Source organism: Chionomys nivalis, chromosome 8 (genome assembly GCF_950005125.1).
Source record: "Chionomys nivalis chromosome 8, mChiNiv1.1, whole genome shotgun sequence".
Lineage (NCBI taxonomy): Eukaryota > Metazoa > Chordata > Mammalia > Rodentia > Cricetidae > Chionomys > Chionomys nivalis.
This window is the reverse complement of record NC_080093.1, coordinates 69900187-69926688: the sequence shown is the minus strand read 5'-3', so window position 1 is coordinate 69926688 and position 26502 is coordinate 69900187. Positions and strand designations below refer to the sequence as shown.

The 26502-nt window shown below is 48.1% G+C and overlaps 2 protein-coding genes across 5 annotated transcripts; one reads left to right on the top strand and one right to left on the bottom strand.

Moving 5' to 3' along the window:
- Positions 1-4272: 4272 nt before the first annotated feature.
- Kctd13 (potassium channel tetramerization domain containing 13) lies at positions 4273-21506 on the top strand. Its single transcript, XM_057777212.1, has 6 exons — positions 4273-4702; positions 6017-6186; positions 17900-17989; positions 18082-18134; positions 18860-19055; positions 20757-21506. Exons 1-6 carry the CDS (start codon positions 4459-4461, stop codon positions 20991-20993), a joined length of 990 nt encoding a protein of 329 aa, XP_057633195.1. The 5' UTR covers positions 4273-4458; the 3' UTR covers positions 20994-21506.
- Positions 21507-21652: 146 nt separating this feature from the next.
- Asphd1 (aspartate beta-hydroxylase domain containing 1) lies at positions 21653-26399 on the bottom strand. Of its 4 annotated transcripts, none has more exons than XM_057777209.1 (4): positions 25902-26399; positions 24264-24440; positions 22454-22567; positions 21653-21914 (listed from the first exon to the last, which is right to left on the bottom strand). In XM_057777209.1, exons 2-4 carry the CDS (start codon positions 24367-24369, stop codon positions 21805-21807), a joined length of 330 nt encoding a protein of 109 aa, XP_057633192.1. In that variant the 5' UTR covers positions 24370-24440; positions 25902-26399; the 3' UTR covers positions 21653-21804. The 4 variants fall into 4 exon arrangements, with proteins under 4 accessions (XP_057633192.1, XP_057633191.1, XP_057633193.1 ...); XM_057777208.1 differs by lacking the exon at positions 25902-26399 and adding an exon at positions 25440-25895; XM_057777210.1 differs by lacking the exon at positions 25902-26399 and adding an exon at positions 24844-24979.
- Positions 26400-26502: the final 103 nt, after the last annotated feature.

Here is a 26502-nt window from a genome sequence, read left to right as displayed (position 1 = left end):
GGCATGCGCCACCACCGCCTGGCCTAGAATATTTGTTTAACTATGTAAAGATGTGTTGCATTTGTGTTGTAGAATAATTGTTTAGCTGTGTAAATATGTATTGCATTTGTTTAACTATGTGAAGATGTGTTACTATTGTTTATGCTGCATTTGTTTAACTATATAGAGGTGTATAGGCTTAGGCACCTTGCCTTCCTAAGGCACCTGATTGGTCTAATAAAAAGCTGACTAGCCAATCACTAGGCAGAGGAGGGATGGGCAGGGCTGGCAGGCAGAGAGAAAAGGGGAGCCCGACAGCCAGACACAGAGGAAGCAGGAAAGCAGGACAGTCGATGAGGTAAACTAGCCTTGGGGCAGCGAACAGATGAATGGAAATGGGTTAAGTTAAAAAAAAAATGCTAGCTAGAAACAAGCCTAAACTAAGGCCGAGCATTAATAATTAATAAGTCTCTGTGTCATGATTTGGGGGTTGGCAGTCCAAGAGAGTCAGTTACATCCCCTGGCTCAGACTCCCAAGTACCTGGGATCTGGGGTTATAGTCATGTACCACCATGTCTGGACCGTCTTCAACTTCTTGGAGGGAGAAGTACAGTTCAGTCACCATAGAGAAAGCACTTATGATGCTTTTAGCCACACCTGAATGCCTTACATGTGAACAGCAAGAAGACAGCCATTAGGAACTGGCACGGAAGCCCAGAGGGTAATCTCACCAAGGAAAGATGAAAATCTGATAAAAACCAAAAGGCTCAGGGAGACCTTATTCCAAGAGACAAGAGCAAAAATAAAAGATACATTTTGTTTATGGATTCTGACAAAATATCAAAGTTCAATTTAGTAAAAACTTAACTTCTAATCTTTTTTTTTAAATATTTATTTATTTTTATTATGTATACAATATTCTGTCTGTGTGTATGCCTGCTGGCCAGAAGAGGGTACCAGATGGTTGTGAGCCACCATGTGGTTGCTGGGAATTGAACTCAGAACCTCTGGAAGAGCAGCCAGCGCTCTTAACCTCTGAGCCATCTCTCCAGCCCCTTAACTTCTAATCTTAAGAATGGTGCCACAGCTGTTGGAATAATCTGTAATTTGCCAATTACCTATAGACTAGACATTTAAAAAAATTTATGATTTATTTATCTTTATTTTATGTGCATTGGTGTGAAGGTGTCAGATCCCCTGGAACTGGATTTTCAGATAGTTGTGAGCTGCCATGTAGGTGATGGGAATTGAACCTGCTGAGCCATTTCTCCAGCCCCTAGACTAGACATTTAGCAAGTGTTTCTTTCTTGATGTTGCTCTTGCTGGTTGCAGTTCTATTTTTATGTATGTTATTACCCTTTCCTGGACAAAACTTAGTAATTGTTCTTATTGTATATAGTTTTGTTTAGAAGTTTCTTATTTAGACAAAAAGGGGAAGGGTAGTGGATATTTGCCCTGTCCATGACCTTGGGCTCTTTGGCCCAATAGAGGTGGAGTTTCTTGTCTGCTGATGTAACTGCTTTAAAAGAAAGAGGGGGCTGGGCGGTGGTGGCGCATGCCTTTAATCCCAGCACTTGGGAGGCAGAGGCAGGCGGATCTTTGTGAGTTTGAGACCAGCCTGGTCTACAAGAGCTAGTTCCAGGACAGGCTCCAAAACCACAGAGAAACCCTGTCTCAAAAAACCAAAAAAAAAAAAAAAAAAAAAAAAGAAAGAGGGGGCAGGCTCTCACACTCTCACGTGGTGGTAAGAGATCAGACTGCTGGTTCCATTCATCCCCAGACAGAGCAGAAGACCTCAGCAGCTATTTCCTGTGAGTGATTTCCTAATAAATCCCTGATATCCATTTGAACAGGCTGTTGTGGGATTCGCCTGTATTTGCCTACACATGTGGGTACCAGAAGAATGAGTTGGATCCCCTGGAACTGGAGTCACAGACCGTCCTGAACTGCCATGTTGATGCTATGAGCTGGATCCTGCTCCGCTAGCCGAGCACCCATGTGTTTTATTTCTGAGCCACCCCTCTAGCCTTAGAAGTGGAAATAATTGATTTTGGTTAGCTTAGTAATTCTTATGTAGGCCAGGGGTGCAGCTTAGTTTGTAGAGTGCTTGAGTAGCATAGTCCAGACCCCTGGATTTGATCCCCAGAACAACATAAACTGGGTGAGGTAGCCTGTATTCTTATCACTTGGGAGGTGAGGGCAGGAGTTCAGGGTCAACCTTGGCTGTCTGTCAAGTTTGAAGCTAGCCTGGGACAGGCGGGCAACTCCCTCCACCCTCAATCTCATCTACAGTTAGGGGGAATGAATCAGGGCTAACATAGCATTTGTAAAGTGCAGGGGGCTCTGAGACCTTCACAGTCCTGTAGAGAGACGTCCAAGGGAGGCAAGACAGCTGTTCAGTTCAGCATGGCTCAGTAGCCAGTGTGGGTTCAAACTTAAAGTTTGACCCCAAGGAGTTTGTTTTAAACATATTTAGGCACAGTGCAATTTGGTGAAAATTTATTCTGCTCATAATTAACCCAATTCTGCAATCCTGTGTACACAACAAAGCACACATAAATTTCCTTGAGGAACAAAGTAAGCTAAACACAGAATGTTTACACTGACACTCCATGAAGTCCATAAAGATGGGTTCTAAAGACTGAGAAAAACAAATTTACAACTCTCTTGGAGGGTGGAGGCAAGTCTCTAGTAAAACAGATGGAGCCAGTGTCACCGGGCTAATAAACACGCCTGCTTCCAGCCTTCTGGGCAGGTAACAGGTGTAGCATTTCTTCCCTTGAGGGAACAGCCCTGCGTGTTAATGTTCCAGGTTCCCTTAGTGCAGTGGTTCTCAAACTTCTCATTGCTATGACCCTTTAATACAGTTCCTCATGTTGTGGTGACCTCTGACCATAAAATTCAATAATTGTTATTTCATAGCTGCAATTTTGCTGCTGTTATGAATCATAATGTAAATATTTGTGTTTTCCGATGGTCTTAGGTGACGCCTGTGAAAGGGGTTGAGACCCAAAGATTGAGAACTGCTGCCTATGGTAAAGTCGGCAGAAACAACGTAGAGGAAGGTTGTGTTTGTGTTCAGATGTGATAGTCTTTTTTATCCACAGAGTGTGACTTTATCTGAAATTGGTGTTTCGTGAAATTGTGCTAAACCGGACGACAACACCACAGCCTCACTATTGACGCCACACTGGTTTCCCGCAACACCAAGACTTCAGGAAGGAATGTGCAAGCCGGATGCTAGGAACTGCCTTTCCCTTTTCACTGCCACACTCGAGGGTGAGATAGAATTGGCAACCCCTTTGTGTCAGAACACGAAGTCCCCTCAATTACACTTCTACTGCCTTCTAACAGATCCACCTGGCTTCTCCGCACCTCTCCCTGTCCACGGCAAACACTTAGGTTTGCACCCACACTAAGCAGGTAAAGGAGCCAACTAGACCCAGAGAGAGGAGCTTTGCCCAGATCTTCCGGGGTGACAGGGTGGAAACTAGGATGCTGACTTGGGTTTTCCATCCAGCAAAGCCTCCTTCCAGACATTAGGGCAGGCTGTTAAAATCTGAGGTACCAGATTCTAAAAAAAACCAAAAACTTTTAAAAAGCTTTTAAAACAAAAACCTCTTGTCCACAGTGCACTCCACTTCTTTCTTCTCTTTTGGGCTCAGTGGTAGGTCTCATGACAGCTGGGATTCTAAGATCTTCACTAGCCTGTCCGGTCATGCTTCCGATTTCCATGTTCCTTTTGAGATAGGTACCAATATGCAGCCCAGTCTGGCCTGGAACTCACTATCTTCCTGCCTCAGCCTCCAGGGCTGAAATTACAGTCACACTTGGCTCAGGTTTCTATTTACCCTTCTTCTCTGCCTGGAACTGTCTTTATCGCAGACGCTTCTTTCCATCATCGCTTCTCTGTTTGGCCTTCCAACCTAGGCTCCTAGTTTCACTTCCTCTGGGAGCCTTATGGCCTCATTGGAGAATTTTCTTGGTTTTTGTTGACTGTTCTTCCCACAGTCTGTCAAATGCACTGTGCTGGAGTAGGGAAAATATCATGCATATCGTCCTCCTTCCTTTCACGTGAATGAAGCGCTCCGAGAGCTGAGACCGTCACGGGCTGCGATCTTCTCTATTCACATGCATAAGGAGCAAAGGGAGCGGGCGCTTTCTCCCTCTAGGCTCCTGAGTCCCCTAGAACGACTTTTCCTGCGCCCGCACTCCAGACCGCAAAGGCACCTGCAGACTGCGCTTGCTCCAGCTCTTGGCCCCGCCCCCGGCCTGGCCGCGCCTGCGCAGCTGCCCGCGCCGGCTTCCGGGTGTAGAGTACGCGCGCGATGGGGCGGAGGGTGGGCGTCGCAGAGTAGCCGCGGCGAGTGGGCGTGTGCGCCGAGCGGTCTGGCGCCCGCGCTGGAGTCGTGGGGTCTCTGAGAGCCGGTCCGGGACGCGGAGAGAGCCTGCGACCGCCACCCGCGTCCGCTCACTGGCATGTCGGCCGAGGCCTCTGGCCCGGAGGCGGCTGCGGCCGAATGCCTGGAGTCCCCTATGCCCTCGGGTGTGGAGCCCGGCTCCCCCTCGTACAGTCTGAAGCCCCTGACCCCGAACAGCAAGTATGTGAAGCTGAACGTGGGCGGCTCGCTGCACTACACCACGCTGCGCACCCTCACTGGGCAGGACACCATGCTCAAGGCCATGTTCAGCGGCCGCGTGGAGGTGCTCACAGATGCCGGAGGTATGCGTGTCGCCGGTACACGTGCTGCCTTCCAGCCCCCGGTTCGTTCCCGGCTCCCCCGTCCCATCTTACCTTTTCCTTGTTCAAAGTCTCCCTCCTTCCCCAATCCTTTCCTTCCAGGAGTGACCTCTGCCAAACACTCCATTGCCGATTATCTTCTCGTCGCCCCCTAGTTCATAAAGCCTGGAAACCAGCCCCCAGACAACCTTTACCACTTTCTTCCTACCGCCCAGCCTTTTGTTTGCCTCCCTGCCCTCGAACCGCCACCAGGCACCCTGGAGAACCGAACGATCTTGTCTCTAACACATGCCCCTGACACACTCTAGGAATCATCCGTAAATGTAGATTGTAGAAGGAGAAGAGCTGCTTTAGGTTTACCGGGGACCAGAGTGAAGGGTGCAGCTCTCCTTGGCAGGTGAACCTTAACCTTCTCGGAGTGTTGCCTTTAAATTTGGGACCCACTTGCTGTAGTATAACCATAAAGGGAAGAGTTAACAAAGATTATGAAAGCAAACGCTTAGGAGGTGAAGTTCAGCCTTTAAATACTAAAGATGAAAAAATCACTTATTTGATAAGTATTTGTGAAGTGCCAGTTAGTGCTAGAGAAGGGTTGGTAAAGGGATCTGATGAGTCTTGAGGAGTTAACCCCCTCGGGGTATTCAGGGAGGGCATTGAGTGGGAATGACCAGGAAGCAAGAAAACCACAGGTAATCACAGAGAGTAAGTTCTTTGAATAATGTGATTATTTTATTATTCTGGTGAACTGGAGGGTTGAGGTGGACATTTTCATTAAGTGAGTGGTTAAAATTAATAGAAAGGGTTAAGTTTATTGATAGGTAATTCTGTAAGAATTTTCCATGGTAAACTGGGCTTGGTGACACGTGCCTATAATGCTAGCCCTCAGTCTGGGCTACAGAGTAGCCTTGAAAACAACTTCCCAACCGGCACCTTTAATCTCAACATCAGGAGGCAGGTGGATCTCTGAGTTCGAGGCCAGCCTGGTCTACAGAGTGAGTACAGGACAGCCAAAACTTCACAGAGAAATCCTGTCTTGAAAAACAAAAGACTTGCCCATGGTGAGAGCTTCCTGATTGTCCAGCCGACTTGGGAGGGAGGTACTCTGTGACAGGCGTGTGTATAACTCACTGGAGATGTTTGAAAGAGTTCTTGGATGTGGCAGAGTTTTGAAACAGATAAGTATTTAGGTTTTCTTTTGGCTTTGGGATTGGTTTTCTAAAAAAAAAAAAAAAAAAAACTATTATCTTCAATCCCCCACCAATCCATCCTTTCTTTTGCCTTTTCCCACTCCACCAGGTTGGGTGCTGATTGACCGGAGTGGTCGTCACTTTGGTACAATTCTCAACTACCTGAGGGATGGGTCGGTCCCACTGCCTGAGAGTACCAGAGAACTCGGGGAGCTGCTAGGTGAAGCTCGATACTACCTGGTGCAGGGCCTGATTGAAGACTGCCAGCTGGCACTGCAGGTGAGAGCCACCCCCACCTTCTGAGTCCTTGTACCCCTGTTCTTGAGAGAGCTAGCCACTAGTTAGCTATTACAACAGAGGGACCTGGCTCGGACGGGACATAAACCCCAGGCTTTTGGGATTTGGGGTACAGTCTTCCCAAGCATCCCTGCTGCTTGAGGCAGGGCGACAATACGCCTGCTGTCAGGGCGGTTGTCCTTAGAAATACCTGCTCTGTGCTTGCAGCTGCTCTACCCAGTTGTGCTACCACCTGAGTGACGTCATTAAACACAACCCCAGTTTGTCCTCTCCTTTGCTCTGAAGTCTTGAGTAGTTCTGTGTGTGTGTGTGTGGGGGGGGTTCCTCAATTTATATAATTTAAAATTTTGATTTCTTAGTGTGTGTGTGCACCACAGTTGGCGTGCTCGTGGAGGTCAGTCACAGGGCAGCTGCCTGCCCGTGTTCTCCTTTTTCACAGTGTGCATTCAGGGGTGGAGTACTGGTCATCAGGTTTGGCCACTGAACCTTTTCACCAGCCGGCTCCCACCACATCTCAGTTTAAGTTAGAATGCAGTAACCTCCGTGACCTGGTCCTGCCCTAGGAGGCAGCCCACCCCACCCTGTTTCTTTCAACCCTTCAGGGCTTCTTTATTTATTTGTTTTTTCAGTGGTGAAATTTTTTCCTCAAATGAAGTGTCACAGCAGTGGAGCCATAGTCCATAAACAGGGCTGGGGATTCCAGGCCCTCCCCACCCGCTCTGTTTCACTTCTGCAGGTTCTTGGGATCCCCTTGGGATCCCGGCCATCTCTGCCATGCCTAGTAACCTTGAGCCTGTCAGTTCCTGCCTTTTGCATTCTGTTCTCATGTTCCAAAAGATAAGTAAGAACAATAAATACAATGTAGTAAGTTTTAATCGAGTTTTTGTATTGTCCAGATCTTTTTGTAATAATTACAGAAGTAGATTGTACATTGTATGTCTTGAATGCCAGTTGCAAATTAAAAAATGGAGACTGAGCTATAATTCAAAGCTTTTTGTGAAGGAGCGCTGTTAATAAAATGTCCCTTAATATATCGCTTCCTTCACTAGCCCCCATCTCTCTTATGTTTGAGTCCTATTATACTTATTTTATGACCATTAAACCATTAAAGAGTTACCATGTAGAAATTTGAAAAATACTGAATTGGATTTTTTTAAAATATAGTTTTTTGGGAGTGGCATGTGCCACACCTAAAGTATAGAGGCTAGAGGCCAGCTTGGAGAATGGATTCTCTTCTATGTTGTGGGACCCAGGGAGGGGAAGGTCAAATTCAGGTTGTCAGAGTCTGCCTCCTTTCCCCTCTGAGCCACCTGGCTGGCACTGACCTATATCTTGGAAGTACAGTTCTGCTCAGTCATTTTATCTTACATTTTAAAGACAGAGTCTAACTGTGTAGCTCAGGTTGTCCTTGATCTGAGGATCCTCCTGCTTCAGTCTCCAGAGTCCTGGGGTGACAGGTGTGCATGCTTAGCTCCGCTCTGAATTGAAGTTGAGCTAATGTCATTGCACAGCTGCTGTGTTGGGAGGGATTTTGCTGTCTACTTGTTGGTACATCTTGTGCCCTTAGTTACCCTACACAGGTAGATACAAAGAAACATTAGGAATGCATTCAAAGCCAGTGTGTTCAGTTCAGCTCCAGGTTATCTGACTCCCAAGTGTGGTACTTCCTTCCCACCCATCCCCCCAGCTCCACTGGTCCTCGGGGCATGCCAGAGTGTCACTGGTCCTCGGGGCATGCCAGAGCGTCACTGGTCCTCGGGGCATGCCAGAGCGTCACTGGTCCTCGGGGCGTGCCAGAGCGTCACTGGTCCTCGGGGCGTGCCAGAGCGTCACTGGTCCTCGGGGCGTGCCAGAGCGTCACTGGTCCTCGGGGCATGCCAGAGCGTCACTGGTCCTCGGGGCATGCCAGAGCGTCACTGGTCCTCGGGGCGTGCCAGAGCGTCACTGGTCCTCGGGGCGTGCCAGAGCGTCACTGGTCCTCGGGGCGTGCCAGAGCGTCACTGGTCCTCGGGGCGTGCCAGAGCGTCACTGGTCTAGGCAAATCTTTTCTCTTTCAGTTTTGTCCCCCTCCGTTCATGCCCAATCCTTTGTCCATTTCCCCCACTCCTACCCCTGTCAGATCCTAATGTGCAGATACATATGCTTGGATTATATCTCTAACTTTGAAAAACTAAAGCATTTGTGTATATATACTTTTAGTGTGTATTTGTTTACATAAATATCGCTTAGTTGTTACTGTTTCTCACTCAACCGCTTCTCAGGATCTAGTCACACTATGGTGCACAGGACTCTATGCTGACTGCTCACTGTAGTCATACATTCTCCTGAGTTTGGAGCTTGCTTTCTCTTTCCTGTCCCACAAACAGTGCCACCTGGGCATCCTTCTGTGTCCTCCTGGTCCTATTCGAATTTCTTAAAATTATAGCTAGAGAATTACTAGGTCACAGGACACATGCAAGCCAGATTTCAGTTTTCTCAGATGGTTCCATTGCTTTGTCCTGACAGGCAATACCTAAGAAACCTCATTCCGGCAATTCTCAGTAATCCTTGGCATCCTCCCCCTTTCTAATTTTACCACACTGATAGGTGTGGAGTGATCTCATTGGACTTCGCGAGCTTCTCCTTACTAATGAGTTTGAATATCTTTCTCATACATACTCACTCGCCTTTTTATTTTATTTATTTATTTATTATTTTTAAATTTTTTTTTGGTTTTTTGAGACAGGGTTTCTCTGTGGTTTTGGAACCTGTCCTGGAACTAGCTCTTGTAGACCAGGCTGGTCTCGAACTCACAGAGATCCGCCTGCCTCTGCCTCCCGAGTGCTGGGATTAAAGGCATGCGCTACCACCGCCCGGCTCACTCACCTTTTTAGAGTCCCCTTCTGCGATTGCTTTACATATTTACCCGCTGTTCTTCCCAGTTTCTTGTCTTGTTGCTTAAAGGGAGATCCTTGACTATTTTAATTAAGTCATAGACATAAGAGCATGTATTACCTATCCTCTAAAGCATAATTCATATGAAAAAGTTGGCTTTTCTCTTAAGCACCAGTGATACTGTATACCTACTATGCCCTGAACCAGAAGATACTTCAATTGCCAGTCATGGTGGAGCATGCCTGTAATCCTAGCAGTCAGGAGGCAAAGGTAGTAGGATTGTACACTCAAGGCGACCAGCAAGAGTTATATAGGAGGTGGGCATAGTGGTACACACCTTTAATCTCAGCACTGGAGAGTCAGGCCAACAGATCTCTGAATTTCAGGACAGGACAGCCAGGGCTACACAAAGAAACGCTATCTTTTTTTTTTAAGAGTTACATAGGGTAACCCCATGCCAAAAAAAAAATAACAAGGCTGGTGGTGGCACATGCCTTTAGTCCCAGCACTCAGGAGGCAAAGGCAGACACATCTCTAGTTTGAGGCCAGCCTGGTCTACGGAGCGAGTTTCAGGACAGCCAGGACTACACAGAGAAACCCTGTTTCAAAAACCAGAAAAACAAACAAACAAACAAAAAAAACTTCCAATTTTTTTTGGCTTTCAAGGGTTGGATTTAGATATTGTCAGTATTTTCTCTTAGAATGTCATTTATCTGTAAAGCAGAGGTATATGTGTGTGTGTGTTTATTAAATTTTATTCAGTTTGGTGTGTGGGTCTGCGTGTACCACAGTGTGCATGTGGGAGGTCAAAGAGCAACTTTTAGAGTCAGTTCTCTCCTTTCAGCATGTGTGGCCTCGGGACCAGACTCAGGCTGTCAGGCTCGGTGAGCTGCATCTTTATATGCCGAGCCATTTGCTAGCCCGAAATTCTTGAATTTTAAAATTACAAATAGCCATATATTTGTGTATGTGTGTGTGTGTTATATACATGTGTGTTTGTGTGAATGTGTACACATGTGTGCATATGAGTGTGGAGACCAGACGTTAACATCAAGTATCTGATATGGGAAGTCCTGTATATGTGTTGCTTTTATTGGTTAATGAATAAAGCTGTTTTGGTCAGTGACTTGGGCGTATTCCTAGCTAGCTCTTACATGTTAAATTAACCCATTTCTATTCATCTATGCCACAAGGCTGTGGCTTACTGGTGTGGCATGTTACTCCTTCAGCGGCTTCATGGCGTCTCCTTCAACTCCACTCTCTCCATCTCTGTTAAGATTTCCCACCTGGCTTTACTCTGCTAAGCCATTGGACAAAAACGCTTTAGTCATCAACCAATAAAAGCAACACCCACAGAGAAGGACATCACACATCAAGTTTCTTCCTTGGTCACCTTCCACATTATTATCTCTGATTTATATGTTTGTTTGTTTGTTTGTTTATTATTATTATTTTTTTGAGGCACCGTTTCTCTATATAATAGTCCTAGCCATCCTGGAACTAGCTCTTGTAGATTGGACTGGCCTGGAACTCACAGAGATCTGCCTGCCTCTGCCTACCAAGTGCTGGAATTAAAGGCGTGTGCCACCACCCTCTGGCCTTTTTTTTTTTTCCTTTAATTTGAGGCAGGGTCTTACTTTGCTATTGTTCTTGCCCTGGAACTTGCTGTGTAAGCTGGTCTGGCCTCAAACTCCAGAGATCTGCTTCTGGCTCCTCAATGCCAGGATATCTTACTTACTCTAAGACAGGATCTCATGGAAGCTGGATTCACTGACTTGGCGAGGTTTTCTGGCCAGTGAGCTTTAGGGACTTGCCTGTCTCCACTGCTCGGCTGTGGAGTCACAGATGTTTGTCAGGGGCTGTCTAGTGGATACTAGGACTCTGAACTCAGTGCTCAGGGTTGTCTGACAGGTACTTACTGACTGAAGCATCTCTCCATCCCCAATACCTATTATTTTTAAAGCAGTATTATTATCAGTATTATCAACTATAGAAATTTGGGAAATGGATCACCAAAAAATAAAGCACCAAATTTTTTTTAGTTTTTTTGTCTGTATGCACATGTGTATGTCTGTTTACTAATGTGGCCATATTGTATGTACTGTTTTGTATACTGCTTTTATTTCTTTTGACATTGTTAATAATTGATAACTTTGTATGTCAATAAAGTTTTAATCTAACATCCCGTTTCTCCAGTTCTGCCTGAAATGTGGTAAGCAGTTCATTTAAAGCAAGACCTGTAGTCAAGCTTCACGTTGTGTCTGCTGACGTCCTCTAAGTCTCTTCCCACCTGGACCGGCCTGGTTTTTTGTTTGTTTCTTATTTTTCTGATAAAGCTGAGTTGTTAAAGACACTGCCTGTACAATGGTCTGCTTACCAAATTTGCCTGATCAGTCCTGGTATCATTTGTACAAACCCTGATATATCCTGAATTTCCTGTAAATTATACCATAATTTAAAGGTTTGATGTCAGCATTTTGGATAGAGTACATCCTAGGAGTGCGATATTATTTCATACTGTATTCCATCAAGACACCCATGATGTGGCTAATATGACTGATGTGCTCACACTTGGTCCCTAAATTCAGATGATAAGTTGAGTCCTCTTCTGTAGTTACATTTCCTTGTTGCAACTATAAATTCATCTGTGTGATACTAATTTGGGTGTTGTGCAAGTGTCAGTTGTCTGTCGACAACATACCAATTGCTGTTCCTCCCCTGAGCCAGTCAATTCATTAGGGTTATGGGATAACTACAGGGTTAGCATTTCTTCAGTGTTGTTCCATGGGGTAATGTACAACGTTGTGCTTTGCACTATCAACTGAGCAATTCTTGACATTACTATAGTCAAACATCATTTTCTCCAGTGGTGTATGTATCCCTTGCTGAGGGGGCAGGAGGGTTACTTAGGTTTTTTCCCCTATTCTACTTTTTTTATTAGCTTTATAATTTTATATACAGATGTTTTATATATAGACTTTTTGTTTTGTTTTGTTTTTTTGAGACAAGGTTTCTCTGTAGCTTTGGGGCCTGTCCTGGAACTAGCTCTTGTAGACCAGGCTGGCCTTGAACTCACAGAGATTCGCCTGCCTCTGCCTTCCAAGTGCTGGGATTAAAGGCGTGCACCACCACTGCCCGGCTATATAGACTTTAAAAAAGAGTCTATGTATATTTTCTCTGCATCGTGTGTATGTGAACCACATTCATGCCTGGTGTATTGGATCCCCAGGAACTGGAACTGAAGTTAAGGATGGTTGTGAGCCACCATGTGGGTGCAGGAAACTGAACTTGGATCCTCTGCAAGAACAAAGTGTTCTTAACTCCTGAGCTATCTCTCCAACATTTTAATCTCAGTGAAACTCACTTTTGTAAATGTAAATTATGAAGGGACTTAACGTGTGTGTGTGTGTGTGTGTGCGTGCATGTGTGTGTGGTTTTTCAAGACAAGGTTTCTCTGTAACTCTAGCTATCGTGCATCTCACTTTGTAAACCAGGCTGTCCTCGAACTCCCAGAGATCTGCCTGCCTCTGTCTCCCCAGTGTGCAGATTAAAGGCATGTGCACCAAGCCTTTAATCCCAGCAGTTGGGAGGCATAGGCAGATGGATCTCTGAGTTCGAGGACAGCCAGGACTGTTACAGAGAAACTTGTCTTGAAAAAGCATAAATGAATGAACAAATGTGTGTGCCACCACTGCTCTGCTTTTTAACTCCTTTTTTGTTTTTTTTCTTCTACATAGAGTAAGTTAGTTTTCCAGGTACCATCTATTAAGTGGTTTTTGATAGCTAGTATCCAACATGACCACCAGTGATTTTTGCCTCCCTGGGATTCAGGGTCTCATTTGATCCCCTCTCACACGGAATAGGATTGATGCATGCAGCCATGTTGTAGGGGTACATAGTTTAACTGCAAAGACAGGGTCTCAAGTAGTTGCCAGCTGACTGACTTTGAACTCATGATCTTTCTATCCACCTCCTAAATGCCAAGCTTTCAGGTATACAGCACCACACGCAGCTCTGAGGTGTGACTTTTGAAGCTCATAAGAGGCATTCACTCTAGTAAGCAAGCCATTATATGAGGAACCCAACAGCCCTTGGGAAGTCGTGCAGGTGAGAAACTGGAGCTTGCTGTCAAGAGACTCCGACTATGTGGGCCAGCTTTATTGGAAGCAGATCCTCTAGGTCGTCAAGTATTGAGAGGATGCACTCCTGGCCAGCATCTTTTTTGTATTATTTTGAGACAAGGTCCTCTTATCCCAGACTAATCCTGAACTAAGATCTTCCTTTTCTCACCTCTCAAAGACTGGTATTACAGCGTGTGCCACTATAGCCAATTGTGGCCGTTATCTAGACTGTAGTTCCTGAGAGACCATGGGCCAGTCTGAAGTTCTGACCCTTGGAAATTTAAGAAGGCAATAATAAATGGTTGTTGTGTGGGCTGCTATGTTTGTAACAGATTGTGCTGTTGCTTCCAGACACAACAGGATTGACACACATGAACTCAAACTACGCCCAGTACAGGTCCAAACCAGACAACTTCCAGCACTGAGAAGGGGAAGTAGATAGAAAGACCCACCCCAACCAAGAATCTATTTGCAGTGGGTACCTTTGGGGAAAGGGGGAGTCAGTGCTCTCCGGAGGGTGTCACTGGGTGTCAACCACACTGCAAGGCACCGTCCAAGAACAGAACAGACTCCATGGTTTTTGTTTTGTTTTGTTTTCTGTCTTACTGGTTTCTGTCTGTCTCTGTCTGTCTGTCTGTCTCTCTCTCTCTGCTTTGTTTTGTTTTTTGAGACAGGGTTTTTCTGTGTAGCTTTGGAGCCTGTCCTAAAACTCACAGAGATCCGCCTACCTCTGCCTCCCGAGTACTGTGGGATTAAAGGTGTGCCCCACCCAGTCAGGACCTTCTTTTGTAGCACAAGCTGAACTCATGAGCCTCCTGCCTCAGCCTTCTAAGAACTTCTGCAGGAATGTGCTATTCATCTAAGGACAGCTCTTCTAAGACTTTTAAGATTACAATGTCCTGATGGGTACACCTTTAATCCCTGCACTCACAGGCAGAGGCCCTACAATGAGATCGAACCTAAAAAAAATAAAAAATTTTAAAAAACAACTTATGGTGTACCTCTCAGCAGCCTGTTTACAAGCCCAAAGTAGTCAAAAGCTCTTTTTTGTAGAGGTTATAGGTGTGGTTTTTGTCTTATAACATGAGCCCCAAGGCTTAGAAGACAGCAAGTAACTAGGACGTTGGCAGGGACATCACCTGCCTGGACTGAAAAGGGTGGGAGGCTGAAGTGAGGGAGGGCTTTGGACAGGGAAACTTGTGCATGTGAGAAGCAGGCCAAGGAAACCAAGGCTCTGCCAGCTCCTGGGGAAAGAGTGATACCTCTGGGCATCAGGACCGTGTGCATGGGGACTGGTTAGGGTGGGCATCAGTGGGTTCTCAAGCGTTTGTCCTGGTGATTTGCAAACTGTAGGACCAGTGGCTTCTATGGTTTGTCTTGTCCCACCCCTTTGAACAAGGATGTTCCTAGTAGGTGAGTGGAGGAGACTACGTGCCTGTAGTTCACAGCTGTTCAGGTAGAAAGCAAAAATGCCCTTCATGAGCCAGAGTTGGTGGACTGTACCCAGATGGCCTCATCCCAACCTGGACCTGGTTTAGATTTTCTGTGCTTTGAACTGCCGATGTAATGGATGAGACTTGGAGAATCCTAGGAGTGTTTTTGTTTTTAACATGTGAATCCATAGGGGGCTGGAGAGATGGCTCAGAGGTTAAGAGCACTGGCTGTTCTTCCAGAGGTCCTGAGTTCAATTCCCAGCAACCACATGGTGGCTCACAACCATCTATAATGAGATCTGGCGCCCTCCTCTGGCATGCGGACATATATGGAGGCAGAATGTTGTATACATAATAAATAAATAAATCTTTAAAAAAAAAAAAAAAAAAAAAACATGTGAATCCATGGACGTGACAACGGAGCCAACCTTGAGACTTAAGGCAGATGAAACTCGTCATAAAGGACAGTGAGACATCCATCTTTTGCATTGTTTTCTGTAGAGAAACTGTTATTCAGATACTCAAGCAGACCCACAGAGAGGTCCAGGTGGCAGTGCATCAGCCGTGTGAATATAGCAGCCGTGTTTCTCAGCCAGTGATCCTCAAGAGGCAGCCATGCTTCCAGATGCCTGCAGCCCCTGCCGTGCATCCTTCATGGGAAAACCTGTGCCAGGGGGCCCAGCCACTCCCGAAGGAATTCCTGACCACGGGAAAAGGAAATCATAGATACCTTTTGTTAATTTAAGCTATGATGTTTGGGCCTTTTGTTAACAGTGATAGATAATCCTTGTGTGTGCACTCTGCTTCCTCCGCGGTTCTCAGATGTGCATACTCATTTCTTTCCAGGTTCTGTGTGCTTCATTGTGAGTTTCGTCTCTGCACCAAAACTACTGTTTTCATTATTTTGCCTCCATAGTGTATCTTTATGTCTTACAGAGTTGGTGCTTCAAAATTGACTTAGTAATGGCAGACTTTTATGCCTCTGTTGTTTATTTTTTATTCTTGTGTTTGAGATAGTTTTATTAAGTAGGCCAAGCTGGTTTCAAACTTGATAACCATTTGCCTCTGCCTCCCAAGTGTTTTGATTACAGGTGTACACATTCCTGGCTTTTCGTTGTTTTTTTATTGTTTGTTTGTTTTGAAACAATATTGATGCAAAGTCCTGGGTAGCCTCAAATTCTCTAATGTAGACCAAGCTAGCCTTGTGTTTGTGGCTGTGCTCAACATCTGTCTTCTGGGGTTATGGGTGTACTGATTTCATCTAATTTCTTTGAGAGTGAGGTCTGGGTATGTTGTCTAGGCTGCTCTCATGGTCCCATGTTTAAGCAGCCCTCCCACTTCAGCCTCTTTGTAGCTGGCCTTAAGGCACCTGTTGCCATGCTTGTCTTTCCATGTTAATTTTATACACACATCAAAAAACAAAGGAATAAAAAAAAATACCTCTTAGGTGGACACGGTGGTACACACCTTTTATCCCAGCACTCAGGAAGCAGAGATAGGTGGATCTCTAAGTTCGAGGGCAAACTGGTCCACGTAGTGAATTTGAGGCCAGCCAGAACTATAGAGAGACCCTGTCTCAAAACAGATGATGAATGAACGAGCAAACAGAACCCTTAAGAAACAGGTAGGAGAAAAAAAAAGAGAGAAAGAAACAGGTAGGGCCGGGCGGAGGTGGCGCATGCCTTTAATCCCAGCACTCGGGAGGCAGAGGCATGTGGATCTCTGTGAGTTTGAGGTCAGCCATGTCTACAAGAGCTAGTTTCATGACAGACTTTAAAACTACAGAGAAACCTGTCTCAAAAAAACAAACTAGGGCTGGAGAGATGGCTCAGTGGTTAAGAGCACTGGCTGCTCTTCCAGAGGTCCTGAGTTCAATTCCCAACAACCACATGGTGGCTTACAACCATCTGTAATGAGATCTGGCGCCTTCCTCTGGCGTGTGGGCATACATGGAGACAGAACATTGTATACATAATAAATAAATAAATAAATCTTTAAAAAAAAAAACCAAACCAAACAAACAAACAAAAACGAGTGAGTTCCAGGGCTACATGGAGAAACTCTGTCTTGAAAAGCTAATAGTAATAATAATAATAATATTTCTGTAATTCATCTCAGAATTTATAGCTTTAGAACAGACATGTCCAACATTTAGGAAGCTGAGGCAGAAGGGTTGTTTAGGGTTTTGTTTGTTTGTTTGTTTTCTTGTTTTTGAGACAGACTTTCATTATGTAGATCAGACTGGTCTCATTCACAGATATGTATCTGCATCTGCCTCTCGAGTGCTGGGATTGAAGGTGTATGTTCCACTATTGGAAGGCTAAGGCAAGAGATTGTAAATTCAAGGCCAGCCTGAGCAATTTAGCAAGGCTGTCTCAAGATTTTAAATTTTAAATTAAATTTTAATTTTTAAAAAGGGTGAAGGGAGGACTGGAGAGATTGCTCAGCAATTAAAAGCACTGACTGCTCTTCCAGAGGTCCTGAGTTCAATTCCCAGCAACCACATGGTGGTTCACAACCATCTCTAATGAGATCTGGCGCCCTCTTCTGGCCTGAAGGCATATGTGCAGACAAGACTGTGTACATAATAAATAAATAAATAAATAAATAAATAAATAAATAAATAAATAAATGAATCTTTTTTTTAAGAAAAGGGTGAAGGGTATAGGTCAGTGATGATAGAATACTTGCTTGGTATTCCCTCGTGGTCCTGGGTTCAACACCCAGCACTGCAAAAACAGCCTCATTGTATTCAGCCAGACTTATTCATTCAGCAAATGTATGCTGATCATCACCAGGACAGTCCTCAGGAAGACAGACCATAAATATAAAAACAGCTGCAGACTTAAGTGCTGTGAAGAAAAGGAACCAATAATCTGAGCCCAAGGAAGCTATGGTAGTGAGGCGCTGGGGTGGGGCTGGCCCCGTGGGGTCAGCATGCTGAGCTGAGAACTGAAGGGTTAGCCAGCTTTACACACGGGTCAGTGAAGCATGCCCCAGGCAGGCCAGCCAGTGCAGAGTCGGGAGGGCACAGCTGGGTGGCTAAGGAACAGCAAGTTGGCAGGGTAAGGGTACAATTGTGGGTAGGGCACCAAAGCCCAGCCAGTACAGGGAACTGCAGAGCTAAAACTGTAGTGGTCACATCCCTGTGAGCCTTAGAGACACTTAAGAGCATGTTCAACCCCCACGCAGCTTCAGAAGGCCTTTATTTAAGTGGAGTGAGTGAACGCGTGTTGTACCACTAATCACCTTCTACTTCCTCCTCAGCAAAAACGGGAGAACCTGTCCCCACTGTGCCTCATCCCCACAGTGACATCTCCCCGGGAAGAGCAGCAGCTCCTGGCCAGCACCTCCAAGGTGAGGCCCTGGAGCCCTGTCGTGAAGGGGGGAGGGGGACTGAAGGTTGCTGTTCTCTCTTGACTCCACTCTCCTTCGGCTTTCCCCTGTAGCCTGTGGTGAAACTTCTGCACAACCGCAGTAACAACAAGTACTCCTATACCAGGTGAGAGCTGGGAGACGTGGGTGTGTCTGCATGTGTCCATGCACTGGGCAGAGACATGGGTGTGTCTGCATGTGTCCACGCAATGAACAGAGACATAGGTGCATCTGCATGTGTCCATGCACTGGGCAGAGACGTGGGTGTGTCTGCATGTGTCCACACAATGGGCAGAGACATGGGTGCATCTGCGTGTGTCCATGCACTGGGCAGAATCCTAGGGTTGAGCAGGCTCTGCTTCTGTCTCCTAGAGGATTATGGTTACATGAAGAGACCACAGAATGCCTGCCTTTTGAATGCCCCATTCCAGCTGTGCCACCTGCCATCAGTAAAGGAGGGTTAGGCCAAGACTATGATAATGGCTGGCATAAGTTAGCTCCTTATTTTCCAACGGGATTGGTCTCAGTGTATCTGTTGACTATCACTCTCCCAATGCTCTGAGGAAGTGTTGATCTCCATGTAGAGATGATACTGTGGCACTAAGGGACAAAATAACCTGCTTAATGTTGCTCAGTTAGAATGTAGCAAAGCTGACAGCCTGGTTGAAGACCCACACCAGAGCCTCTGCCATGTGGTGATTTTCTTGGCAGATGCTTCCCTTCAGAGAGGCCTACACAGTTGGAAGTCCCCTGCAGGGCAGGGCTGGAGTGCTGGGAATCTGGGCCCCTCTGTGGGAGTTGAGGGAGGGAAGACAGCCAGTCACCTAAGGCCTGATGGACCCTGCTCCTTAGCACTTCAGATGACAACTTACTGAAGAACATCGAGCTGTTTGACAAACTGGCCCTGCGCTTCCACGGCCGGCTGCTCTTCCTCAAGGATGTCCTGGGGGATGAGATTTGCTGCTGGTCTTTCTATGGGCAGGGCCGAAAAATCGCTGAAGTGTGCTGCACCTCCATAGTCTATGCTACGGAGAAGAAGCAAACCAAGGTCAGAGGGGATCAGGGAGGGGTGGGAGGTAGGACCTGGGACAGAGGCAAATCAGTGGGTCAGGCAAGGGCAGGATCTTTGGTGGGCATCAAGGACCAGAGTTCTAGGACCAGGGCTGTATAGCTTGGTAAGTCTCACTTCAGTGACCTCTATTTTTCTGCCCATGAAATAAGGCTGAGATTAGAGCCCCACTCTTTTTTGCTTTGGTTTTGGTGCTAGGATTGAGCCCCTGGCCTTGTTTAGATAGAGCATGATTGGTTTTTGTTGTTGTTGATTTTGTTTGTTTTTATTTTGTTTTTTAAGATAGGGCTTCTCTCTGTAACCAAGGCTGTCCTGGAACTCACTCTGTAGACCAGGCTGGCCTAGAACTCACAGAGCCTCCTGCCTCTCTACTGGGATTAAAGGCATGTGCCACCACTGACCAGCCAGTACCCAATCTGTGTTAGGCACTGCCCCAGACTTCAAACCACAGACAGGGCATGTTGAACAGTGCAAGTCCGTCCTCAGTAGGATGTGATGAGAATCCTTCCCTTTTCCCTGACAGCTAGTGAACTTAGGCTTTCAGACCCAAGCCAAGCATCATTTCTCTCTGGACACCTTTGCTCATGAGATTTCAATATAATTGCCCCAGACAAAGCTGGTCAACTCCCTTTTTAGTTGACACAGTGTTGTAGTGTAGTGTAGGACAATGGCTGCAGAGCAGTGTTGCAGCTTTTCCTTTCTGATGCCCCCTAGCTACTGTTAGCCTGGTACCTGTGACTTAGTGGAAGTACTAAGAAACATTGATCAAAGGAATGAAATAGGTACCTCAGCTTCAAGAAGTCCCCCCCCACCCCCCGCAATTAGGAAGATACAAGCGGATAGAATGTATTTTAAGGGAAAGGCATGGTGGGTACCCCTGTGAGTTCACTCAACTGAGAGGCAGTTTTACTCAGTTATACTGGCTGGCCTTGTGCAAGAGGACTGCAAGTTTAAGATCATCTTGAGCAACCTAGTGAGACTCTATCTTAATTAATTCAGGATTAAACAAATACAGGTATGGGTATAGCTCAGCAGTAGAACTGGTTCGGTATTCTTGAGCCTCTGGGTTCAGTCCTCAATACTGCAAAGAAGGAAAGGCAAGCTGTATTCATTATATCCTTCCTTCCAAGACTGCCCAGTAAAATGCCTCTTTTCATACTTCATTCCCATGCTTTTCTTCATCGCTTTGTCTTGACATTTGAGACAAATTCCTGACCAAACCCTTACCCTCCTTGCTGCTCCTCAGTGTATTTTCTCTGTCTCCTTCCTCCCTCTCAAGGTGGTCAAACACCACATTTTCCGCAAGGCCTTGCCTGAACTCTCTTGAAAGATGAAACACTCCTGGGAAAGGCCATTCTCATCCCTTTTTCCTTCTTTTCTTTTTTTTAATGTCATCATCTGACTTAATGTATATTTTAGGAAGTGTGTGTGTCTTCCCCTAGACTTTTGGGCTGCTGAGAACAAGCATTTGTTATCCCTGCTGTATTCCTGATGCTCAGAGCAGCCCCCGGGATAGTGGCAGTACTCAGGACTTGATACATGAAAGAGCATTCCAAGAGACTGGGCAGTGAAGGATAACTGCCTGCCTTCAGGCCTGGAGGGGACCACAGAGGAGCTGCTGGGGAAGGGTTGTGGGACTGGGCCAGAGGGTAGGAGCTACAGGTTGCTGGCCTTTTGCAGGTGGAGTTCCCCGAGGCTCGGATCTTCGAGGAGACACTGAACATCTTGATTTATGAGACTCCCCGTGGCCCAGATCTAGCTCTCCTGGAGGCCACAGGGGGTGCAGCTGGAGGTGGTGGGGCAGGCCGAGGGGATGATGAAGAGAACCGAGAGCACCGTGTCCGGAGGATTCATGTCCGCCGCCATATCACCCACGATGAGCGTCCTCATGGCCAACAGATTGTCTTCAAGGACTGATCTTTGATCTTTCTCCTGCCTTCCTCTTGCTTCTGGGACCCAGTCCCTCTCTCCCTTTGCCCCGGCTCTGCTGGCCAAGTCGCGGGTCTTCCCTCTTCCCTTCATTGCATGCTATGTTCAGTGAGGCTCTTTCCAGTCATTGCCACTCGCTGCTGACAACGTGGTACATTCCAGCATCCCCTCAGGTGGGGCTCTTCGGAAAGCCAGCGTCCACCCCTTTTCCACATTCTTGTTCTGCTGTCTTTCTCTTACCATTTGGTTTAGAATGACGCAGAATCCCCCTTCTCTTTTGTTAATACATTGAAAACACATGTAGAGACCTGAGGACCATCAGCCACATTCCAAGCTGCTTTCTGCCCTTGCACAGAGCAGCCCCCACCCTCCTGTCTCACCATCCCCTACCTCCTTAACTTTGTACTAGGCTGGCCTGGACCTGTACCAGCTCGGCTGTCTTGATCTGGTTCATATTATTTATTATTTTAATTTTCTATTAAATTATTGGAATAAAGTTGAGCTGAAGGTCTGCTGCTGACTCTTGGGTGAGGGCTGAGAAGATGGCTTGCGTTAAGGAAGATGTCTGGCTGTTAGCATGGCAGAAACAGGAGCCCCAGCCCTGAGCCCTAATCTGGGACTGGTAACTGGGAAGGAAGGAGGCGGGAGGTGGAGAGGATTCCAGATTTGTATTTCAGTGTTGGCAGAGTAAGTCACACCCTGCTGCCCCCTCCTAGTGGAAAGGAGGTCCTGACCACCACGCAAGCCGTCCTTGGGTGCAGCAGCATCCAGCTCAGGTGCTGGAAGGGAGCCACTTCTCTCAAGGGTCTGGCGCGAAGACAAAGTCAAGAGCTTGGCGTTCAGCCCCAGCCACATTGGGGTGCCAGAGATCCACAATGAAGACCACTCGAGGCCCATCTTCAGGGGACCCTAGGGCACATAGGGATGGAGACAGCAGCTGATAGCAAGTATGCTCTGCCAAGGCATTCCTATCAGACACTGAGGAAAGCAGTACAGTGCCAGGCCCTGGCCACTATTTAGTTCATTTAAGGCAGGGTCTCATCGTAGCCCAGCCCTTGAACTCACTGTTCTGGTTCAGCCTCCTAAGTGCAGGTGCTGAGTTTGCAGGTAAGTGCCAGCATTCTAATACCAGGTTAGAACTTTCTATTGGTAACTCTGTGCCTAAAATGGGCACACTGTATACCAGCTAACTGAGACATAAGGTTAGGTGAATGCCTGCGGTCCCACAGCAAGAGTTGGACAGGAACACAGACAGTAGCTCATAGTCCTGTGCTGATAGCCATATACAATCACTTGGTAAGGAAGGCAGATGCCCCATAGGTGATTAGAGAAGCTATGATTTGCCCAAGGCTATATAGCACCAAAATGGTACCACTGAGTCAAGGTTGACTGGAACTCCTCAGCTCTTTGGTCCCTTAGCCCCAACCCAGCAGAATGAGTCCCATTACCATTATGAGCCACTGTGTGCAGGAAGGAGTCGTCCACCAGGAGACAGTGCCCTTCAGCCCAGCACTGAGGCTCTCCACCAACAACCAGCTCGCAGCCAGGGGGGATCTTCAGGCCTGTGAGAAGAGAATGGCATCTACCTCTCCTGCCTGTGTTCAGGAAGCCTACCTACTCAGTGGGCCTTCCAGGAAGGGGCTGTGTTCAGGAAGCCTACCTACTCAGTGGGCCTTCCAGGAAGGGGCTGTGTTCAGGAAGCCTACCTACTCAGTGGGCCTTCCAGGAAGGGGCTGTGTTCAGGAAGCCTACCTACTCAGTGGGCCTTCCAGGAAGGGGCTGTGTTCAGGAAGCCTACCTACTCAGTGGGCCTTACAGGAAGGGGCTGTGGTCCTCAAAAGTGCCAGGGGTACATTGACGACACAGCCCTGTCTGCAGGATGCTAAGACTGAAGTGCTGCTGAAAGAACCACGTGGCAGCCAGGCGGTGGTGGCGCATGCCTTTAATCCCAGCACTCGGGAGGCAGAGGCAGGCGGATCTCCATGAGTTTGAGGCCAGCCTGGTCTACAAGAGCTAGTTCCAGGATAGGTTTCAAAGCTACAGAGAAACCCTGTCTTAAAAAAACAAAAGCCGCCGGGCGGTGTTGGCGCACGCCTTTAATCCCAGCACTTGGGAGGCAGAGGCAGGCGGATCTCTGTGAGTTCGAGACCAGCCTGGTTTACAAGAGCTAGTTCCAGGACAGGCTCCAAAACCACAGAGAAACCCTGTCTCGAAAAACCAAAAAAAAAAAAAAAAAAAAAAAAAAAAAAAAAAAAGCCACATGACATTTGGAAAAAAGCTCCTCTGAGCAGTCTCCTGGACTTTCTGTCAGTTCAGCTCCAGAACCTTCTCCCAGGTGGTATAACCACTGGCTCCAGCCTGACCTCAGTCAAGTGTGCTGAGAAAACTGAGCCAACTCTGACAGCAAACAAGGCATTCCAGAGGTGGCATTTGGAAAAGTCCTTAAGACTGAGTAGTGTTCTCAACATTACTAAGATAAAAGTCTAACGTGTTCATGGTGTCTTCAGGGAGCACCCAGAAAGCCTTTGTGAGTGGGGGAGGGGAATCTGGACTTGATTGTGAGGCCAGGGTGCCCCAAAGCATAAGACACATCTATCTGATGCACAACAGAGATTCAGGGCGAGCCAGAACGTTAAAAAGAAAATTTCAGGTCTGTCTACCTAATGTCTCACTAACATTGTTACTTATCAGTGAAGAAGCCTAGATAAAGTAGGCCAAATGTAATGGTGAACACCTTCAATCCCTGCACTCAGGAGGTAGACGACGGACGATCTTGGTGAGTTTGGGGCCAGTCAGAACTATATAGTAAGAGCCTTTATCTCAAAAAACAAATCGGGATGGGGGAGGGGCTAGAGTGTCTCACTGTACTCCCTAAAACTAAGTCAATAAAGAATGTCCAGACCCAGGCTTGCCTCAGTCTCCCAGGTGCTGAGATTACAGGTGTGCACCACTGCTCCTTCCTCAAGGCTTTCTCCTTATAGTTTAAATTTGGGTTTCTGAGAGTGACCACTTACAATGAGGATTTCTTTTCAATGAAAGAAAATGGGGTGGGGAAGAGTGAGAATCAGTGTGGAACACACTGCAAGTCGTCACTGACAGGATAGCTTGTATGGAAGTGGAACTCAGGAGATCCGGTTGGGGAAGATTCTGAGAAGAAAGGCATGATGGGAACCATAGTGCAAAAAGATCCAATGGCCAGAGAAAAGGGTAGGGAAGGAGAAAATGCGAAGGCAAGGATTGTGGACAGGATATACTCACCCAGATGGCATCTAACCCGAGCATTGGTGGGTCCACAGCGGCCCTCAAGCCGGGCCCCAGGCAGGAGAACGGAAAAGCCAGCATTGCCGAAGGTATTGGCACTCATGAAGCTCCGCAGCCCCCTCAGTGCGCGATAGGCTCCTGGGCACCTCCGGCAGTTGCTGGGTTGGCACCGGCCTGCTTGGTACAGCAGGAGCTGGTAGCACCCGGGGGCCAGGGATTGGGACCAGCCCCGAGGCGGAGGGGTAGTCCCTGAGAAGTCCCAACTCACAGCCCCAAAGTCCCGCAAAATGGCGGGGAAGCTGCTCTGTAGGAGTTCCACGTCATGCCTCTGGGCATCACGTGGCACAAAGGGGGACGAAGGCAGGTCTGGTAGAAAAAGTAGGCCTGGGCGCTGAATGCCCAGGAGCCCTGTCCCTCCTGCCAGGCCAGAACCTCCATGAGCTGCCCGTCTCACTCTGCCCATCCCAGCCCAGGAGTAGCGCCTGGCATAGGCCCGAAGTCGCCGGCTAACTAGACCTTCTGCCCTGGGTCCTTCCCCAGGATCCCCAGAGCCCCTTGGGCCCATCTGAGAGCATACCTCAGGCCCACCATTAACACCTCCAGCTTGGCTCCCAGCCCCCAGGGCCTGCATGTCTTGGGAACCCAGACGGTAGCAGTACCAAAGGAACAGAGAAGTGAGGGCTCCCAGGAGCACCGTAAGAGCTGAGGAACCTAGAGGCAGTGGCCATGGAAACACGATAGGCAAAGAGGCCCTGGCCAAGGGGCCTGCATCTTCTAGACCCCAGCTCCCGGGTCCCCCCAGTTCTTCCCTTGTCCCCTCGATGACTGCTTCCTGGTTCCTGCCCTTCCACATCCCTACTCCTGCTCCCTCTCTCCTCCTGCAGGCCACTCAACAGCCGGTTCCCTCACTTCCCTCTAGTTCTCCCTTTCTCCTCTTCCTTTTCTTTCTCTATTTGACTGTCTCCACTCTGAGGTGGCTCTAGTCCTCTTCTATGACCCCTCTCTTCTTTCTCCTTCTCTGTCTCCTCTCCCTCTGCTTCTCCTCTCTCTCCACCCTCTATCTCCCCCTCACCGCTCCTCCCTCCACTGCACTCCTGCCCCCCCTTTTCCCTAATCTACCCCGTCTTTTTTCTCTAGTTCCCCTGGCAACAGCAGTCCCTACTCCAACCAGACCTGCAACCCCACTCCGTAGCGGCTTCTTTCTCCTTCCTCTTTCCTCCTCCTTGTCCTGTCTTCCCCCTCGACCTGCTCCGGTCCGTCCTCTCTGGTTCCCGGTCTCCTACACACCCCTTCCTGGGCGCCCACTCACCCTGACGTCACTCCTTCCCGCAGCCCTCTCTGCTTAGCTACCCACGACCCCTCCCAGAGGCAGCCGCAGCACAGCCCTGGGGGGGAGGGGAGACTTCTCTCTAGATTGGCCTCTCTAGACCCCCACCCCCAGCCCTGACCGAGCGCCACGTGGGGTACAGGGGCACAGTGCCAACCTCCAGCGGCCCCGCAATGCGAAAAGAAGGGCGGGGCAGGCTCGGGGGCGGGGCGAGGACGCTGACCCGCCGCGAGGCCGGTGCTCCCGGACTGCGAGGTGGGCCGTAGGCCTGCGGGTCCCTGGAGAGGTCGGCCTGTGACTCCCCTTACCCAGGGCTTGGCTTCGCCAGAGCCAGCACCGAGCGGGACGCGGGATCGGGAAAGCCGCTTCAGCCAATCACCGGCCTCGAGGCTCGCCCGCGCAGGCGGGGCCGAGGAGCTGTCCGCGCGCCGTGGTGCTGAAAGGGCGCCCGCTGGCTGCGAGGCAGAGCCGGGAGATCGCGAGTGGCAGGAACCGGGCCACAGGCCGCTGTCAAGTCGTGTGCAGGAGGAGGGCCCTCAATCCGTACCCCTCAGACTCCTTACAATGTAGATCCTCCTCTTTTCCCTGGGGGAGGGGCGAGCCCATCCCACCTGAGTTTCTATAAAGGACACAGTGAAGGCCCTCGGGGAGGTCCGGGTGTGAACAGAGGACATACTGGACAGGCCAGGAAGGCGCGAACCAAGCTGCTGCCCCCCTCGGCTCCCTGGGAAGACCAGGTGCAGATTCCAGATGTGCTGGAATGGCGCCGGGAGAGAACCTAATTACTACTGGGACCAGAGTTTCCTTTTGCTCCCCTAGGGGCCTCGGAGTGCAGATTACGGTCCTGGCTCGGGATCCTTCCTTCCTCCATCTGCACTTCCTCCTCCTCCCTCATCGGCGAATAAATCC

Coding starts and splice junctions, on each gene's coding strand:
- Asphd1 (XM_057777207.1), bottom strand. CDS start 25,119: ATGTGGAAGGGCAGGAACCAGGAAGCAGTCATCGAGGGGACAAGGGAA. Junction 22,568..24,263: donor TCGGGTTAGATGCCATCTGG/GTGAGTATATCC, acceptor CTCTTCTCACAG/GCCTGAAGATCCCCCCTGGC. Junction 21,915..22,453: donor GCACACAGTGGCTCATAATG/GTAATGGGACTC, acceptor TATGTGCCCTAG/GGTCCCCTGAAGATGGGCCT.
- Kctd13 (XM_057777212.1), top strand. CDS start 4,459: ATGTCGGCCGAGGCCTCTGGCCCGGAGGCGGCTGCGGCCGAATGCCTG. Junction 17,990..18,081: donor TCCTGGCCAGCACCTCCAAG/GTGAGGCCCTGG, acceptor TTTCCCCTGTAG/CCTGTGGTGAAACTTCTGCA. Junction 18,135..18,859: donor AACAAGTACTCCTATACCAG/GTGAGAGCTGGG, acceptor CCTGCTCCTTAG/CACTTCAGATGACAACTTAC.